We start from the raw sequence: 21,443 nt of genomic DNA on the forward strand, positions 1-21,443 counted from the left end.
TATTATATAATAATCCATTCCCGACAACTAACCATTGCCAAAACACAACGCTATGAACGTCCACTGAATATCAACAGAAACAATGTAATGTTATTATGACATTGTTTAACAATAACTTACATCATCGGTTTTATAACAGTGTTACTGTATACACCAAAACGTCGCATTAATTGGAATAAAGAAATTGCATACCCATAGATCTATCTCCCTTGTTCACCATACCAACTTATAAGTGCCATTTAAAGAAGTAATAAATTACCTTGCCATATAACAATATATATGACTTCGAAGGCATAGTTTTATGTTATATCAAAATAAATATGACGCTTAACATATATTATAGATTGGTACACGTGTTGTTGTTGTTACCTGGAAATACTATACAAAAATACATGCACACTTTTATTAAGTGATTTGTGTATGGTCTGACACTGTGTTGATGAATTTTCTCGTCAAGCCAATATGGGGATAAAATTTGTGTGCTATGATCAAACGAAATAAATGAGTCAGATGTTTTTAGTCTTATACAAATCTGCCTTGTGGTTGCCAGTTGTGTTACTTAAATGTACTGCTTGTTGAATAAACAGAAATAAACATTAAATGTGACACACAATCTGATGGTTACTTTTTCATATTTTTTTTTGTCAAACAGGTAATATCTCATTTATACTGTTTTAATCGTTTCTCCAGGGCAACTAACATGTTTACCTAGCGAAATGTCTTCTAAATGTGTGCATTTGTTAGCTGTAGATCTTCTCTGCCTGCAACAATGGAACCTTCTCTTCCCTTCACTGACATCCTGCAGCAGAACCATACGTTCCTGAAAGAGAATCTTGATGTGGGACCAGTTCTAGAGCGACTATACACAGGACATATCTTTACCCTGGAAGACTATGAGGCATGCAAGTCGAAGCAGACTGTATCTGAGAAATGTGAAATGTTACTGTCGATACTGAGAAGGAAGGGGCCGAACGGATACGTGTATTTTCTTGATGTTCTGGCAACGTCACAACTACACGTTAAGAAACGGCTAGACGAAACCAAAAAGAAAACAGGTAATTCAAATATCTAGTTAAGAGTAACTGTTCACATATTCTACATTTTCCTGTAAACGAATTTATTGATGCTGAATAGGGAAACGTGTTTGGTAGTTACCAATTTGTGTGGCTTAATCATACAGAATATGTATTTTGTTTGTATTTGTATGTTAAAAGAAACGGGGAAATATATCAATCAAACTTTCCATGTTTATGAGAGTGATACCTGAAATGTCACGTATGACAGCCTGAACCTGAACAATGCAACTTGCTGGATAATACTCAGCATATGATGAGGTGAGGTGAAATTGGGTTTAACGTCGCGTCCAAGATTATTGCACTTATATAGCGACGTGCATGCACGTGTATGTGTGTGTGTGGCTGCTTGTACTAGTCCGGAGTGATGCCGATTTATAGTGCTAGCTCACTGAGATACCATGCCGCAGTTTAACATGAATACCCCACTCAGACACAGTATACTGACTCCGAGCCGACCAGTCCTTGTTTTAGCCCCTTAATGCCGAGCGCCAGACAGGGTAACAACAAGTACAATCTTTTAACATCTTTTTGTATGACGCGGCCCGGGATCGAACCCTGGACCTTCCGCTCTCCGGGCGGACGCTCTACCACAAGACCACGGAGGCGGTCGCATATGATGAGAAATACATATCTTATAGTGCAGTGACTAGTAAGTGTGTGAGTGAGTATGGGTTTATGCCAGTTTACGAGCAAAATTAATACTTCTTACCACAAAGCTACCTGACCGCCCCATAAGAGACAACTAACGCGATCGGGTGGTCAGGCTCGCTGACTTGGTTGATGCATGTCATCGTATCCCAATTGCGTAGACAAGAGCTCATACTGTCAATCACTGGACTGTCTGTTATGGAATCAAGTGCGGCGTTATACAACAAACAAACGTGTCTTAGAAAGGATGTTACAGTTAGCAATCCAATGACAAAGATATAATTATGTATGTATATATATTCATAAGAAGAAATGTATTTCCACTGAAAACGATCATCATGGAAAATCATTTGTTGTTAGTAAATATTGAAGATTTCTTATGAATAAATTTCCCTTTTCGTTGCCACACATTATTTCTGATTTCTAACATGGATTTAAGTTGTTTTAAAGTAATTTCATTCATTGTTTGCTAGGCACTACTTAGAAGTTGACGGGTGACACAGTAGACACAATTTATGGATAAACAACCTCTTTAATACTGTAAAGGCGACATTTCGATATAGATTCATATACCTTATCCTGTTTAATTGGCTATATGTCCCCCACCTTTGTGTTCTCTGTCCATCTTGTTGTGACAGCCTTATCCTTTTGTTGTCATGACTTACTCATGTTATCCCAATCATGTATGCAATTGTGTGTTACTGTTAAACCTCTACTGTTAATCCTCCACCAACTATATATATTCTGTACAATGTTCCTAACTTAGCCTTGCTTGACAACGGTGTAAGGATCTATACTGAAACGTCGTTTTTACAGTATTAAAGAAGTTGTTATCCATAAATTGAGTCTACTTTGTAATTTCATTCGTGTAGATTAGTGTAAAACAAAATCCCTGTTTGTTTCAGGACATATGATGCAACGGGAGCAACAGAAAGAGCCTTTTGATGAACTCAAGGCTGTAAGTACCTACTGTCAATGTCTATACTGCAGTCGAATCTCGTTAAGTAGACAGGAGAGACCCGTGAAGATCCGCGGTAGAATAGGTCTTCAGCAACCCATGCTTGCCGTAAAAGGCGACCATGTTTGTAAGAGGCGACTAACGGGATCAGGTGGTCAGGCTAGCTGACTTGGTTGATGAATGACATTAATCACAATTTACGTGGATCGATGCTTTTGATGTCAATCACTGGATTGTCTGATTATTTACAGACCGTCATATAGCTGGAATATTGCTGAGTGCGGCGTTAAACAACAAACAAACAAAAGAAACATGAGAACCAGAAAAAAAATCACCTGATACCTTCTTTCTGGTCCCGATAACAAACGTTTCTCTTTATCGTCACTTAAAACGAGATAGCAAGAAACGTACAAGCTGGCAAACTCCTTCAATGCATCTGAGTGCGATGTCGGTTCACAATTGATCGACACATCTAAACATTTGTTAGACAACGAATGTGCATCGGGACACTGATTGGTAATTGCAGCACTTAAATTTGTCATTGAGAGAGAGCTGCTCATTATAAACAAAGGGTTTTATACATGAAATATAATGTCAAAGATGGTGGTCGAAACATTATTAATGGAATAGTATTTTGTTTTTTTGGGTTACTTATTGTAAATAAATAACTTTAAAATACATACAACTAATATATGAAATAATTTCCCTGCTTTAATTGCGGTAAATTGCAATAACCACTACGGTAAATTGTAATAAAATATTATTCTTTGCTAATATACAAAGAAACATGCATGAAGTGGAAAATATGGGACTAAGCTGTTTGGAAATCAAAATCTAGACTTTGAAAATATTGAATTGATAAAGACTCCTGTACTTTAAATTTTCAATGATTGTATCTACTCCAAACAACTTCGATTTGAAGTGTTTGTTCGACTGCATTCACCATGGTCAATTGTCCGGATGTAGAGGTCTTGAATGGGCGTGGTCACCCGTAGTCTTCAGTTTCTCCGACGTAACCGTTGCATCAACCTGGTAGCATTCATACGGGCTCATCCAAACGTTCTCGTAAAGACGGCGTGCGGCGCCCCCTGTTGATTTCAACGGCTCTCTCCCTTTCTATAGCCGTGAAACGTCCCATTTCTTTGGTGTCCCGTTTTTTCCCACCGATTACATTTGGCTTGGTACGTGTGATATGTTTGAGTATGTTTTCATATAAAACAAATACATTTATTGACAATGTTTCTTAGTGCGGGAAATATACCACAAACATAATGCTTTACACATACTATCTCCGTTAAATAGTGATGATGCATTGCAGTTGGTTCTTATTCCCCAGGTGTCTAAATTTATCTACTTAGTAGTATAGGTGCCTACAATTTCTTATAGAAGCACTCTGTCAGTGCTATGAATATATTAGATAAATACATATATGTTTTATCTATTAACAGACATCGCACGTGAAAATCCTGAAACGCAATTCTTCCTTCCTGGTCAAAAACCTGGAGCTTAAGCCAAATCTTGACAAATTGTACGAGCTCAAAATATTCTCTGAGGAAAACAAGCAGGACTGTATTTCAAAGGAGGGCACAACTTCTCAGATTAAAGAGCTTATCTCAATCCTCGAAAGGAAAGGAAGAGCGGACTTTGATTCCTTCCTTCACGTACTGGGTGAGATTCAACCCTTCATTAAAGATCATCTAAAGGGACTAGAGGACACCACCACTGCAACAGACACGCTCGTTTTCAAACTGAAAGCTAAAATAAAGGAACTCGAAGGGGTATGTAGATCTTTAGACTACATGTAACTGTAAATGAGCTTACTCAGATATTATAAGCCGACTGTTTGTTTTATTAACTTTTATATCATATATTAGGAATAGCAATTTTATCATGTGATAATTTGGTGAACAGGATATATTTTCCTTTAATTCTAATAATGACAATTCTTATTCGGAAACCATGAGGGTAATATTGCATGTATTTAGCAAAGCATATAATTCATAAAAAAGTTAATGTTTAAGGCGTATTTTCACCCACTGAAGTAACTTGTACACAGACTTCGGTGAAGGTTAAGGTCATATTCTGAGCAACTACTTACTACCCTTGTGTGGCCCTCAACAATACGTTTCCAACATATCTGTGGATTATCAAGGCATTGATGATAATGCAAACCAGACAAGACCGTCGAACATTTAATAACTCTCAAAAACCATACATATTCGACACATACGGAGGTGAATTCAACCGAAGCACGAGTACCTTATCAATGAATTACAATCAGGTAATGTGTCAGTCATAATTTCACCTATGGTCATCACCATGGAGTAACCAATCACGGACCTTGAATTCCATCTCACAGTTATCTTCAATGGGTTTCTCTCCTACAAGTGTGTATGAAAAGTAGGTCCTGCTTGGTGACGGATCTGATGTAGGAATGATGTATTGCTTCTACAAAACTATTAGTTTTAATGATGCGAGTTATGCCATTTGTAAGAGATGAACGCATCTAAGCGAGTAAGTGAGCTCGAGTTCGGTTGTTTTAATGTTATTCCAGGCATATTAAAGCAGGGGAGGAATTGGCTTCACATATTGTTTCCGTTTGAAAGATATTCGATGGCATGAATTGTAATTTTACTTACCGCATCATGGTGAGAGGTGTTTTTATTTACTTCAGGAAAATGACATCCAGAAGAAGGATATTGCAAGTTTGCAAGAAATGATAGAACCACTCCAGGAGTCTCTTGTGCAACTAAGGAAAGAGAAGGCTGACAGTGACAGGGAAAGACAGCTGCTGAAGCAGAGGAATAAATATCTTGAAGGGGTATGAAAAGTCTAACTGAGGAATTGCTATGGAATTTGAGCCAACCATAGTGTGATTTGTTTTTCTTAACATTATTTACAGACCGCCGTCATATAGCTGGAATATTGCTGAGTGTGGCGTTAAACATTTTTCATGATCATGTGCTTGCCAGAGCTTATAATTACACGTGAACCAATCGCAAATGTGGACAAATCATTCTAGGGGTGCATATATCTTTTAGAGTAGCTAAAGTCAGGTGACGTCAGTGGTAGAATGCACAATCTGAAAAAAAGAAACAGCAATGGAATAAACCTATCCCAGCCAGCTGTCATCAAAAGTCTGGCTGCCATACGTGAAACGTTTGTGTTAGTTCCCACTTACAAGGCCTCCTGTGCCACCGCCATTATATGTTACATAATTACGTTAAATGTTGTTTGATCAGTACTATCAACTTTGGATTCTATAACCAGATGGTATGTCCATTCTCTTGTATACTGGATTCCAATGATCCACAAATTCCAAAGAAATATATATTGGGAGGTTCAGCAAGTGTTCCTCCAAACCCGTGTGTCAGAGATTAACCATAATTCATAAAACAGTCAGGGACTTTCACTTTATTCACATAATTTTTTTGAGACAAGTGGAACCCATGTGGATTCTCAAAACAGTTACAATCTAAAAAAGAACCAATTTCAATTCTGTCAACCAATCTTTTAACCACTGTCCTACAGGACAAAATTATGTGAATCCTTTATTCCTTAATTCACGAGGCATTTGGCATTAAACGTGGTGAACATATATACTGAGGAAACGTCACCATGGATAGATATATGAGAAACCGTATTTGTCCAAACACTGTATACATACTTTGAGACATATTAAAAAGATGAAACTTGGCAAGACTGATCATCAAGGTTGACATTACAGTGCCAAATGTTCTTAAAGTGAAACACAACACTAGTCTCAGAAAATGGCATCACAAGTCAGTATATCGTGTGTCCGCCATGTGCATTGATGACTGCCGTGCAACGTCAATACATGGAATAGATGAGGCGGTTGATGAAGGCCATAGACACTTGAGCCAACACTCTGAGGAACGCCTGACGCAGTTCGGCTGCAGTTGTCGGCCTTGGTCGGACGTCATTCAGCCGTCTTTGAATCTCGTCCCACAGGTGCTCAATGGGATTTAAATCGGGACTGAGGGTAGGCCACTGCATGGTTCTGATGCCATTCTGCTGGAGGAACTCTCTTGTTGCTTTTGCAGTGAGGGCACGGGCGTTATCATGCTGAAACTCGTGGTTACGGCGACGTGCCAAGCGAGGTATGGCGTGTGTTCCAAAGACTTGATCAATGTACCGAGCTGCTGTGACAACATTGCCTCTCCCTGAACCGTTGTTCTGGAAGACCACAGGGCCGACCCTCTGTGCAAGACCAATTCTAACCCACACCAGGATGCTCGACCACCCCACGATTCTCTCCAGAACAAAAGCATCCGAAAAACGTTCCCCACGGCGTCACCAGACTCTCTCTCTCTCTCTCTCTCTCTCTCTCTCTCTCTCTCTCTCTCTCTCTCTCTCTCTCTCTCTCTCTACCTTCTGCTGTTGAGATACAGTGATGGCTCTCGTCTGAGAAGAGGACTCTTTTCCAGTGCTGGTGGCGCAATGCTGGTGCTGTGTTGCCCACTGAAGACGATCCCGGCGATGACGTGGTGTCGGAATGGGTCCTCGGTGTGGCCTGTGACAGTGGAGGTGTCTGTTCGTCAATCGTCGACGCACGGTGTCCGCACTAATGTGTCGCTGGTGTGTCCCCATGGTCTTTCGAGAAGTCTCCGCAGCAGTAACAAAGCGATCTTGAAGACGCTGTAGCACAATCTGACGATCCTGACGTCGGGTGGTGACCGTTGGTCTTCCACTACGTGGTCTGAAGTTTACTGAAAGTACATTATGTGAAATGATGGACTTCCTTACAGATAACACGTACAGGACATTGAATCAATAAGCAGACATGCCCATAGGGACCGATTATGCTCCGAGCGTTTGGCAAATTAGTTTAACTTTCGTATATGTCGACGGTCTGACATCGTTTAATAATGGCCAATTAGCCAATTTCCCACTGACTTACACACCTGAAAAGTGACAAGCCAGGGTGACAAAACTATCCACAAGATTGTATGACAAGTGGGAGAAATTTCACTTTCCGACAGTTCCTTTTGTAGAGCAAGTTTCGAGCAGCTCCAGCTTTTTGATGTCTACATTTAATGTTTGAAGCACAATCGAGCGTGCTCTTTTACAAAGTTTTCAAAGAGCTCTGTAGGACGGTTTGCTCAAACATATGTTAATAAGGGTACAACATTCTCGACCTAGGTAAAACTTTCATTTTTATGCTACTAGACGTGTGAAGGCCATTTCTAAATTTGATTAATCAGTTACCAAAATGTTCAATGCAATTTCCAATTTTGACTCCTACCATATGTTATTCTGTTCATGTGAACACGGAACTTGACTATGAACGTGGTTGTGAAGAATGCTATCACTAATTGACAGTAAATCATAAACACATTCTCATGATACTGTCTAATTTGTACAACGGACTCAGCTTTTGGCAAAGATTTCTTAGGTTTATGGAAATGTTTTTTGTCTCTTTTATTTATTATTATTTTTGTGAAAAGTTTTTTTTAGCTTTTAAATTATACTGAACATATAAAACGTGACTTTTACATGAACTGAACAAATTCGAACTCTTTGATATCCAGTTAACTATATTATGAGACGTGGTAGGAGTAAAATGAATTATGATATGATATAATGTGTTATGTTTGTCATTTGTATTTTTGTTCAGGTGCAAAACTTGTCTAGAGATGAAACCCCTGACAGAGAACGTATTAAAAGCCTACTTGGATCCCTTTCAAATATGGGTAATAATATTTGTATGTCACTTATCATATATCGAATTTAGGCCACATCATACACATCATAATGTTTTGATTCAAGAAAAAAGTAAACATGTATTGAAATTGTAAAGGCTGACACAGTTAGGGATAATATTATTTATTTAACTTACAATAACAAATTATTATTTCTAGCACTTCTCACTTTTTAGGTATTTCCCACAATGTCACACCCCATCTGCTGAAGTCGACTGCAGTGGACAACACCTTTGTTCTACAATGTGAGTATTCTGGTGTGTTCTAACAGGTTGGTATAATACACTTGTTTGCAAGGACTATGGTGGTAATACTTTCAACATATGCCATATGACCAGACTACGTTGTGCACGTCGGAAATGACAGATTTGTTCAACCGTTCCTTCTGAATAACGAAATATTTTGTTTCGAAACACGTCAGAGAAGTTAAAAAGTTGAAAATACAACGCATTTATAACAGAATGGGTATGTGAAAAGGACAGAAGAAAAACATGTGTGCCAAAAGCGGTTAGATTAATTGTTATCATTTCTGATTGCTTCATCGTATTATAGAACATGTAGCCTATGATCGATTGTTTTTCATACTACTTACATTGTATTTGGTTGTTTAGGACCCCTGATCCTGATCAGTTACTATATTAAAAGTTTTAAATAACTATCATTTGTTGTGCAAACACAGATACACATTTAACTTTCCAGTCAACCACTGTCATAAGCAAGACGTTAATCTCATATTTATTATGAGGAATATATAAAACCGGGGATATATATTGTGCCAGGTTAAGGATTATATAGAAAATCGCTATCGACTTCTCCCGGCTGTTATTTACGATCCAGATTATCCGCTGACTGGCCCGGTGTTTGAACTAGTTTGAATATATATTTTCTGACGTATTAATGTGTGGGAAAGGACAAAACTGACAATGCAAACTGCATGTCACAGGGCGTGACCACCTGATCCATGTTTTAGTTCCCTCTTGCGACAGGTTTAACATTATTTGGACCATTGGGAGAAAATGCTCAAGACATTATACTTATGCTACCGTTTGGGATAGAATGAGTACAAATTGTACTTCGTGAGTTTCCCATGTTTCCTCAATTGTTGATTACATATTTATACATCTACATCACATTTGTATGTAAAAGTGCTTTAAACGTTGTACAGTCAAGTCTCGTTAATCCGACACTCGTTAATCCGACACTCGGCTTTATACGACACAAATGATGGGAACCGATTGATTCAGTGCTATTTAGTCCCGTTAATCCGACATTCTCGCACTCCGACTCCGACACACCTAATTTGCAACGAATTACCGAAATCACTCATTAATCAGTCTATTTTAAGTAGATGAAGCAAGTTGTTAAGACAGTAGCACTTGTATTTACACGAGGAAACGTGTGTGGTTGATGTGATATATTCAGTGAGTAATGTCTCTATTGTTACGTATAAATGGGAAAATTATTATTATAAGGTACACACGGTTATTATCTATCGTGAAGATGTCCGATTTTTTTATCACAAATCACTTAATTTCGTTAATCCGACATACTCGTTAATCCGACACAATCATGTGCATCCAACGATGTCGGATTAACGAGACTTGACTGTAATTGTTCTAGATACTTCCAAGAGGCTGAAACACACAATGGTGATTTTTGCTGAGATTCACATCATAACAATATGCAGGTTATGTCCAAAGGTCCTTCAGTGTACTATCACCAAAAGATCGAAAGGATTGTTTTCTTTAATAGCAAATCGAGGTATCTCCTTACTGTGGATGATCAAGTTTGAGTCATGCCATTATAACTGTATAGGTTTTTAGACTAATCTCAGACTTGTCATGATACTGTATGGGACATAAATAGCTGGTAATGAATAGTACGATTGTTGATACTGACAGTGGAAAACGGGAAACCAGTCATTTGTGGCAATCAACATGTCGTTTTCGGCTGGAATAGCTGTAAATACTCAATTTCGTCTCGCAACTAGTGTATTACAAATGTGGCACCTGTAACAGTCTCGTAACAAACACGTTGCTTTCGAGAAGCTTCGTTATTGCATAACATGCCATTTATTGAAGAGTTTATAACATTTAGTGATATGTTCCTGCCGATGTTTATTCATTTGTGGGACCAAGGTGTAAACCCACTTCGTGAGTGAGTGAGTGAGTGAGTGAGTGAGTGAGTTAGGAGATAAACCTACGGTATTTTGATTTTTTTATGTATTTCCACTGTAGAGTAGATACCTCTTATTTAAATATTGAACTGGGTGCTTTAGCGCTTTAGCGACAGTGGGACTACATCAAATTTCAAAACATGGAAGGTTTATCTCTATTCTACCATGACGGCAACAACGCTTTGTAAACGGTATTCTCTTGCAACACGTAACAGAACCGGGCACAAACGTCTGCAATATTAGAACATTCCGACAAGTGACAACAGGTAGTAATATGTGTAACAAATATGAATAAGGTTCATCATTTAAATACCCATAGTCTTGGGAAATTCAAAATAGGTGTTCAAAACACATAGTTTTTCAAAAAGAAGTTGACAAATAACTCACAAAACTTAGTCCCAAATATATATGTTTAATTCCATGGCAACCTGCTCAGCGCTGGTTCGACTCAGCGAGTCATTTCTTGGAAATCAACGAGAAAAGTCATGTCTTGGAAATCGAGTATGCCATTTCCATTGTAGGGGTGACAGGTTGTTAAATAGTTATAAAAATGCTGAACGTATATAGTTCTCAAACAAACTTTATGAATTAGCATTCTACTATTAATTTTACATGAGTAAGTTTTATTAGATTTGCAATTACCCCAGTAGATAATTGAAAAGAACAAAATAAATGCCTCTCCACCTGGAACTTGGATGTGGCAGAACTTGACCTACATCACGGTTACTCACATCTCACAACTGTCAATGGCTGACAGTGTTGTGATTACATTTTGTGCCACAGACAAGTTACACGAGCACGATGACAACGCTGATCTTTCATGTTATTCAACATTAACGTGTAGATTTACTCGAATGAGCCTGCTGGTGCAATGCGATTGCCAATGGAACTGAGTATGACTGATGAAGCCGCTTTTTAGGCTAAAGACAAGCCGGCTATTTTGACACAGGAATCTGCATGATTTGACCTGTCACTTTCAAGATTTCAGGGATTTAAAGCCTATGTGTGAAAGCAATGATACCTTTGTGACTCAGACATAGTGGTTCGTGTATGAGTTTCATTATTGTGCGTGTCCTGAATTGAATTTCATCACGTTAGAAAAGCTGTGACTTCAGTGATGTCGGGACTGACGTCACAGCGTTTCAAACTTGATGAAATTCATTTGTCATTGTTTTCGTGGCATTTCGAAGGAACCAGTGTTTTCTGATGGACTTTCAAATCGGTCATTGTCGGTTATTGCAATGATGAAATTGTCTGTTCCGAGTCTGTTCGTCATCGAACATGTCCCTAAAAGTTTCATAAACAGTTCATTTGCATGCATAAAATATGCCTTAGTAAAGTATTGTAATCTCATCATCGAAGCAGTCAGGGTTACGGCCTAGAACATAATATCGTCGCCAAAAACATCCAATATCAAACTACCGTACTTCAACTATTAGACGCTGGGCCGTCTATTTATTTCGCGGGAACCCTTGACACGGCGTGTAATAGGGGAAATATATATACGTTTTACAGTTTATATAGGGCCGATCGATCGGCAGCCATTTTTGTATGAATCGAAATTTAAGCTATGGATGTATTCATACGCACGTTTTTTGGTGTGAAAAGGCTTGATATATTTTAAGGGGTTTCCCTAGCAAAAAGGCTCTTTGGAACTAATCAGAATCAAGCATTCATCAATGTCATATGGCGAATATGGTTTTACGCCACCTTTAGCAATATTCCAGATATATCACGGCGGGGGACACCAGAAATGAGCTTCACACAATGTACGCATTTGGGGAATCGAACCCGGGTCATCGACGTGACGAGCGAACGCTTTTACTACTAGGCTACCCCACCAAACCCAAACGTCATGATTAAGAATAATGCTGCTGAGGTGTATTGTCGTTAAATGAAACAGAGGCAGATAGGTTTAAAAGAAACACAATTCACTTCATAATCCTCGAAGACAAGGCTCAGAAGTACTCTCTCTCTCTTGCAGCAGTGGGGGCAATAGCCATTTTATTTTAGGCATAAACATTAAAAGAAGCAAGTCTAGATTTTCCTCAGGTGCTGAGTCTCCCATCTCATTTGGTGCTCCTTTTAAATGGATTTATTTTATTCTATCAAACTTACATATTTTAAGAGACTAAGCGTCAGTCTAGCCCACACCTACACATGCGTGTCGTGGGAGGCGACGACAGACAAAGACGTTTATTCACATAAATAGGGCACCGTTTACACATTAAAATATCATCTGGCAATGTGACAGTATTAAATCTGGGCTTCTTGCGTTGAGCCGCAACACCACATGAGTCAAATTACACAATCTCGACTAAATTACATGGTAGATTGAGCCATCCGTTCGCTTGTGGTTCATTTTTATATAGTATTATGTCATCATTACGTAGGATTTGCGATGATACCTCTTGTAAGAAAAAAGGAAAAAACGTGCCGACAGGTCTGTGTGGTGATACCTTAAATATTCGGAGCATCACTAACAATTACACAGCCGAATTGCACATTATGTGTTTTTGATAAGGTGGGTTGTGTCTGTTGACAAGTGACAAATTTTCAACGCATTTGTATTTACTGTCTATAAAATAATTAAATAATACTACATAATTATGAGTTTCGATATTGCTGAAGAGCTGCGCGTGATCACGATGATGTTCAGACGATGGGGAAATCTCCCTCTGGTCCATATAACTGAAATCGACTAATTAAACATTTGCACCTCGATTTGTTACAACACAAAGTAAGTTGTACAGTCTTCACAGTCATGTGATTACAGTTTACATCGGCATTTCAATTATTTCAGAAATACAAAAAACAAAATGATGCTTACTTGTGGTCTGCCAGTAAGACCAGTCGATACTTGAACGCTAAGCCTCGGGTCACACCTTAAAGCTATTTGCTGTTTTTCATAAATAATTAGGTCATTGTTGGTCCCTTTGAGTATTCGACGCTAAATATGACAAAACACCCAATATGAATTTTCTCCTTTCAAACACTTTGTATCATTTCTTTTGGACATTAGTGTATGTAGCTATCGTGAACCATACTATTATCATTCAACCTGGATGTATCCTAATTCTTGTTGCCAGGGACATCCAGAATATATCCCCATGCATATAAGACAGCTTTGGCCTAGATCAAGTTACTCTCAGGCCTCGATATAGGGAATTAGCTTTTGGGAGGTGGCCTTGAAACAAGAGAGGAGAGAGCTGAGAGGTCCATGGTTTATACAAGCAAGTGTCATATAATTCAATCATATATACTATGACATTCAATGATAATAATAATGATAATACTATCCCAATACAGTTTCACTCTTGTCCTGGGTACAAATGCAATGTATGTAATACTGGAGCGTGTACGGTAGTAACTACGCACAAAGTTATTAATACAAAGGATATAACATTTACTTGAGTAGTAACGGTAATGACAAATAACATTAGTTTCTAAGTAATAATATCAACAGCTAATAATAATGCCTTTTGGTAATATTATCGTAATACAGTTTCAAGTCTAGGAACCCATGCAATGTATGTTATATTGGAGTGTGTACAGGGTATGGTGTACGGTAGCGTTATTATACAAGGGATACACATTTACTGAATTAATAACGGCAATAACAAATAACATGAGTTTACAGATAAATTGAGTAATCCTAACATTTTGATAGAGCATGTAAGGTACAACCTGCATGACAATTATATACGTCGTGGGATGTTGTGCCAATTTGGACCACTACGGTAAGAATGTTTGACTAAGGTTTACACCAAATTGATAGAAAGAGAAATATATACGTTGGGCTTATACGGTAATCTGCGCAGAGTGGTCAGACGAGGAACATGACATTTACTTTGGAAAAGACGGTAAACATTCATATGTGTATTTTTAGTAATACTTTTTATAACATCATAGTCTCGGCAAATACGGTAGGTAAAATAGTCGGGTGATTGTTCAGAGTAATGATGCTAAGGTTTACGGTAGAAGATATAGCTTAGTTTAAGAGAGAATATTAAGTTTCATTAGTGATCCTATTTGGTGACTACAGTAATCTTTCATGAGGGAGCGTAATTATTTCAGGAAAAACGGTAAATAAAAGAGCAGGGTGATTGGTCCGAATAAAAATACGAAGGTACGCGGTAGGAGAAGGAGAAAGGTTGTTTTGTACTGTATATAAGTGAGTAAGGAAAGAAACCTATTGCAGTATTTAAATACTTATACATGGTGATAAAACATAAAAAATCAGAATGCGTTGTTGTTGTAGCTTATACTGAAAGCACGTACGGGAGGTAAGTCTACTCATATAACATTTGATGAGCGAACTGGTGTAAATATCAATTGATTGACCTACCTATAACATAATTATTAGTTGAGTAATTTTTTTGGTGACAGAGCTACCTGTACCCTACGCTTCAGTTCGAAAATCCTGAATGTGTATACATTGTTGAACATAGACATAGAATGGGGATATTATAGTGGATGTGGAAAAGTGGTAATGGAATATTGGTTTTGTACATAAATACATATAACTGGAGGCGCCCACGACGCAATATGCCTAAAACATTATTGGATAGTACCTAAGTATTAAACGGTAAATACTATATTATCAGCAGGCGTTTAGAACAAGCATGTATTTGCGCATACTAGATAGAACGTTACACTTTGACAGTACTGATTCACTTATTTAAACTTAATTCTAACATTTTCGAGACAATAATAACAACCAAATAAGCATCGTAAACATAAACTAACAAGTCGTCTTACCTTGAAACAAGAGAGGAGAGAGGTGTGAGGTCCAAGGCTTATTCAAGCTAGTGTTTTTGTGACAGCTCTAATGTATGACATTATTATTTTCTCTGATGTTGTGGGTTTGAAACGATGGTATCTAGCCAATGCCGAAAACGTTTACAACGCGCAGTTTGTGGTAAGCAACTGGTGTCTGTCTGACCTACCGAGAGATGATATTAATTACTGTTTAGACCATGGTTAAACATGTGTCTGCTGCCAAGCGAATAGGTATTCACGACAGAAGAACGGAATGGAAAGATGATAATCTCAGTATTGCCGAACAAAAGTTGATTTTAATTATAGTTTGGAAGATCGTTAATAATGCGCCTGCTGGGTATAACATACTAATCAACGCTTTACCAGAGAAGAAAGTCTGTGCATGTTGGCTATAAAATACTGGTCGACGCTTAACCAGAGAAGAAAGGCTGTGTCAACACTGATGCGCAATGCTCTATCTATGATAAGTTAATTTATGGTTCTTGTAAATGAGTTTGCTGAGGGAACGCCGCTGCGTTCGACTCGTGTCGTGATAAACGAGCTGTACCGTGCCGACTGACTTGCCAATATTAGGCTTTCCGTTGTTAAGGATAATTTGTGAAAAATGAAAAAGCACGGGTATGGGGCTGACAAACCTAGAAACATAAATGGGGCGAACCGGAATTCGAACCCACAATCATTGGTTTCTGGCTGCAGAGTGAACGCGGCGCCTTAGACGACTGGGACACCCGTGTCCCCGTTGTTCCCTCAAAACGTCAAAGGTATTGTTATCAGGTGATTTCAACAACGTCAGCAACAGGTCTTTACTGTTGGGGGTGAAGCCGAATTTTCCAATAATGAAACGTCTGAAACACTACCTCTGAACACTTTACATGCCTGTATATAAATAGACCTTTGTCTAGGGACATGTAAAGAATTACAGGAATTGGAAAGGTGAGGGTCAGTAGATCAAACATAAACCAACTGCGACATGGAAATTATATTGATAAAGTGTATTGGTTGACAACATATCATTTTAGATTGTTAATGAGTTCACCGACACATAAATACAAGAAAATGTTTACGCAATGTGAGTTCTAGGACTAATTGCATATTTGCTTTATTTCACTTGGACAACATAAAACGAATCAACACAGGAATAATATCCTCGAATTGCACAAGGCCTGTTTGTGACTCAGTCTTATCAAATGTGCATAGTTACATGTGCGTTTATCAGGTTCGTATGCAGTGTCATTGACTGATTAACTTAGCGGATTTTGTTTACCATCAAGACTGTGGCAAACATACAGTCAAAGACTCGTTAATTCGACACCCGTTAATCCGACAATCGGCTTTATCCGACACTAATGATGGGAACCGATTAAATCAGTTTTTTAGACCCGTTAATCCGAAAGTCTCGCACTCCGACACACCTAATTTGCAATGAATTGCTGAACTTACTTATTAATCAGTCTCGTTAATCCGACACGGTGATCAGCGTACTCCGTGGCCATCTGCCCGCGAGTACACAGCCCCGTGTTTCGATGCGAGACGAGTCGGCGAGTAGCTGCATATTTCAACGGCTGCTACTTGCTTACCAGTAAACAATTACTGCTTTAAATAAAAAAACAGGATTCATCACATGCATAGACTACCTCAATCTCATTAAAATCGGATACAAGTTCCCGCTACCGCTGAGGACATCCCATTACAGGTCACGTCAGAACGTTTATGAGTTCCTATTTACTACGAGTAACACAGGGAATTACATTTGTATATGGGGTTGAAACACAACTTCCCCTTATCCAAATACCTAGCTCTTATAATCTCTTGTTGTTGGTTGATATATGTCTGTCATTTTATGTCAGTCAGGCGGAGTAGTTGAGATTGTGTGAGTGAGTGAATGTTGCTTCAGGTTTCATGCAGCAATATTTTACCCGATTCACGGTGGTAATCGAGTCTGGGCAGGATACATCGGTATATTGCTTAAGGCGGTATAAAACTCACTCACCTAATCTATAATGTCCCCTGTTACAACAAACTTGTTTGTTAAGGGATGTACTAGTATTCTGCCTCCGAAGTCCCCCAGGGGATGTGCACCGCGCAAAAAACACGTAAAATCCAGTGCTGCATAGTTTACCCTTGGAGTATGAGCACCATGGGTTAAAATGATATGTGATATTTACATGGCATGTTTTGGTGTCATTATACATGGGCGTTTGTGTTACATCTCATCTAAACGTATTCTGTTTATTTAATAGTTGCATTCAACTGAAAACAATCGTAGAAGCCACATATCATGGTGTGTCTTGCTCACTCTCAATTATTTTCAGGCTTCCGTGATACAGCTATTCTTAACTATGAGTTACAACAAAATGCAGTTACTCAATCACCCCAATCCCGCATAAAACATACTATTATCAATCAACCTGGATGTATCCTAGTTCTTGTGGCCAGCACATCCAGAAGATATCCCCATGCATGTGTACCTCGTCTCTCAGAGGTTTTCTTAGTTATTAATTTGTCATTATCTTTTTATTCATTGTGAATCAAAAAGGTAAATCAATGTTTTGGTATACCTAATGACGTGCGCGTGACCACGTGGCAGATACGGTGAAGACGATTGCGATAACGGGTACTGTACAGTTTGTTATATTTCCATTGTTTTCGTTCCCACTCGTCGCTGTGTAACAGATCCTCTCAAACCTTTATCCTTGAACCAAGATGAGCGCCTTTCCTCTTAGTTCAACAAAATCAATGTCGGCAGTACATTGAACTTTGAAGTTAGAATAATCCTGAACTAAAGTGGTGACGACGGCGCCATGTCATCGTCTGCTGTTTTCAAAAACGAGAACATTCAAATCGAAAGCGCCTCAGCAAGAGCGGTGTCACCATGGTTTTACAGTCTTAATCTATTTCGCACGTGCAGCACGAAGTTTCTTGTCACAACAAGACGCGTAATCAATTTTATTAACAATCTCCAAGCTGGTATGTATACTACCAAATAAGTCAGGTGCTGTATGCCCATATCAGTATATTATCATGTAAAAAACAGAAGAACATTATCACAATAATGACAATTCCGGAAAATGTTTGAATGATGTTCAAAGCATGCGCCTAGAACACTGCACACAGCTGCCGGATGAGGCCACATGGCCACGTGACATAGTGCTATTTGTTTGCCAAGCAATGTACATGTTGCTCGTTATACCGTGTTTCTGTTATAAGACGACGTATGGGAGCAGTAACTCCCTGTCATCGCCTTCAGTGTGATTATCACGCAACGTTTAAGTAAATCAAAATAGCATCCGCAAATATATCTGATGATGTAGTATCAGTTTATAATGTTGATATATTGATATGTTATATATCAAAATGCCTTCTTCAATTCTGTGATGTGACTGTTTTTATGTTACAATAATTGTAGTTGTGTAGACTGTAGTTATTTATAAATCACGAAACCATCTAAATATCATGATACACCTTAGTCATCACTGTTGGTTTATGTACATGTAAACTACATTCATATGTTGTAGGTATACATCTGAAGTATGACAAAGACAGAGTCAATCTCAAATGGGTCCACATCAACACAGAAGGAGGCCTGGTCAGCAGGAAGTCGGACACCAGACCTGCAGGGGAGGGGAAACTGAAGAAGTACCATGGCACATGTAGCACTGCCCCCCTCCCCCGGGCTGGCTGTCCCCAGTACTGGGAGGTGTTGAACAGGGTCAGTCTGGACAAACCACTCGCATGGGGGAACCTCATCCTGGAGGTGGGTGTATGCAGGGAGGAGCAGAGGGACGTGTGTCATTGTATCAATGCACTACCCAGCTCCTGCTGCATGCAGGTCTCCCACTGTACTACACACGGCGGGATATGCAGGCGGACATGGAAGGAGGGGAAGCGTGTGCTGTGTCTGCCTGACACTCTCCCCAACACAGCAGGGGCATCACACACACTACATTACGGTGTTGTCTATGATGACGCCAGGAAGAAGATTGTCTTCATTGATGTGAAGGAGAACAAAGTGATGTCGACGTTAGACAATGTAGACTCTAGTTAGCCACTGTGGCCGATGTTCGGGATGTATAACCCACATCTCCTCACTGTCAGCATGACACTTGTAGTGGGCGGCGACATCAACATGACAGAGGAGAAGAAAGCAATGATTGCCAAGGCGCTGTCGTGATGGTGACAGTGATTGTCAAGGCGCTGTCGTGATGGTGACAGTGATTGTCAAGGCGCTGTCGTGATGGTGACAATGATAGCCAAGGCGTTGTCGTGATGGTGACAATGATTGTCATGGCGTTGTCGTGATGGTGACAATGATTGTCAAGGCGCTGTCGTGATGGTGACAGTGATTGTCAAGGCGTTGTCGTGATGGTGACAGTGATTGTCAAGGCGCTGTCGTGATGGTGACAGTGATTGTCAAGGCGTTGTCGTGATGGTGACAATGGTTGTTAAGCCGTTGTCGTGATGTCGTTGCGTGAGTGAGGTGGCCATGATGGGGATGTTGAACAAACAAAGACACAGATATTTACTACTCAGAAACAACTATATGACAAACAAATAACTTATATATGACGGAAGGATTTCAGTATGAGCTGACGGTACAATATATCCTCGTGTATCCATGAAGTGGTCATGTATTCTATTCACAGTTAAAAACAACTGTCATTGAGAATTATGAATAGTTAAGATGAAACAGATAGTATTTTCCAGTTACCGACAGCTAGTCAATCTGAAGGCGACACACATCCAATGTTACAACACAAGAATGAAATAACTGAAGCGTTCGTAAAATGCACGAGATCAACAATTTTGAGAGGCAGATAGTGACAACAAAGATGAAAACAATATATTTTGACTTACTATAAATAAAAGTGAGTTAGTGAGTTGAGTTTAATGCCGCTTTTAACAAAATCCCAGTTATATCGCGTCGTGTCAGCTTAATGTGGGAGGAAAGCCCGAAGTGATGCAGGTCTCAGACGTTTACCACTTCGGTGAAACCCACGAGCTCGGGTACGGTGCTGACAAACCTAGAAACATATGCATAATCGGGGCGAACCAGGATTCGAACCCACAATCAGAGGTTTCTGGCGTGCCCAAGGGACGCAACTCTGCACAGCGAATAGCGGCGTCTTAGACGACTGGGCCACCCGTGCCCCCTATAAATAAAAGACGATTGGGGGATCCAAATTTGGTATCCTATGTACGCATTTATTATTATTATTATTTGGCATGGTTGCGCTTTGAATAATAATGTTGACACTTTTTGCTTGTTTAGTACAAGCGACAATGTCTCTTACAAGATTTCAAAGGTGACAAAGACATGTATTTGGAACATTCAAACAGAAATGTTAAGACATTTATCAACAAGACTGATTCAATAAAATACGAGTCAAAATGTTTACATTATTATTCAATGATTCAATGTATTTTTGCACCCGTGATATATATTGTATGAATTAAATCAATACAGCTACATCGAATGTTGATCTCTTAAAGATGTAATGTACGTGATCGCTACACATGAGCAGCAAGACTTTCTAAAATTCCCCTGAGATTGATACACAGCCTGTTTATGTAATTCACGTTTTATCAATATGCTCTGAATTGAACATATATATCAATACTTTGGTAATGAATCATCTCATGAAAGGTATGATCTACTCCTTATTAATGTGGAAATAATATTTTAGCTGAAGAGGAAAACGGCTTCAGAAAAAAGGCGCTGTTTGGATCACCTCTACAGCATTTGTACAATAATCAAAAATAGAAAACAATCAAAATTATCAACATTTTGCTGTTTTATTGACATAAAAAAGGCGTTCGATAATGTAAACAGAGATTGTTCATGGTTTAAAATATTAAAAAATGGCATAAATGGAAAAATGTTTGAAGCTGTTAAAAGTTTATACAGCAATGTGAAGTGCGATGTGAGAGGATGCTTTGTCTCTCCATTATTGTTCTCTATTTACATTAAAGACCTGGCGGACAATATAAAAAGCATGAACTGTGGTGTTGACGTAAATGATTTAAATATTGGTATTATGTTATATGCTGATGCTATTTTATTATTGGCGCCCACGGAGGAC

The 21,443-nt window shown here is 38.9% G+C and overlaps 1 protein-coding gene across 1 annotated transcript; it reads left to right on the plus strand.

Moving 5' to 3' along the window:
- Positions 1-724: 724 nt before the first annotated feature.
- Positions 725-19,637, plus strand: LOC125377444. The gene is made up of 7 exons (XM_048390903.1): positions 725-1,055; positions 2,630-2,682; positions 4,131-4,460; positions 5,357-5,503; positions 8,321-8,396; positions 8,582-8,650; positions 18,879-19,637. Exons 1-7 carry the CDS (start codon positions 728-730, stop codon positions 19,406-19,408), a joined length of 1,533 nt encoding a protein of 510 aa, XP_048246860.1. The 5' UTR covers positions 725-727; the 3' UTR covers positions 19,409-19,637.
- The last annotated feature ends 1,806 nt before the right edge of the window (positions 19,638-21,443 follow it).

The sequence above is a fragment of the Haliotis rufescens genome, unplaced genomic scaffold (genome assembly GCF_023055435.1).
Source record: "Haliotis rufescens isolate VD_foot unplaced genomic scaffold, xgHalRufe1.0.p SCAF_9, whole genome shotgun sequence".
Lineage (NCBI taxonomy): Eukaryota > Metazoa > Mollusca > Gastropoda > Lepetellida > Haliotidae > Haliotis > Haliotis rufescens.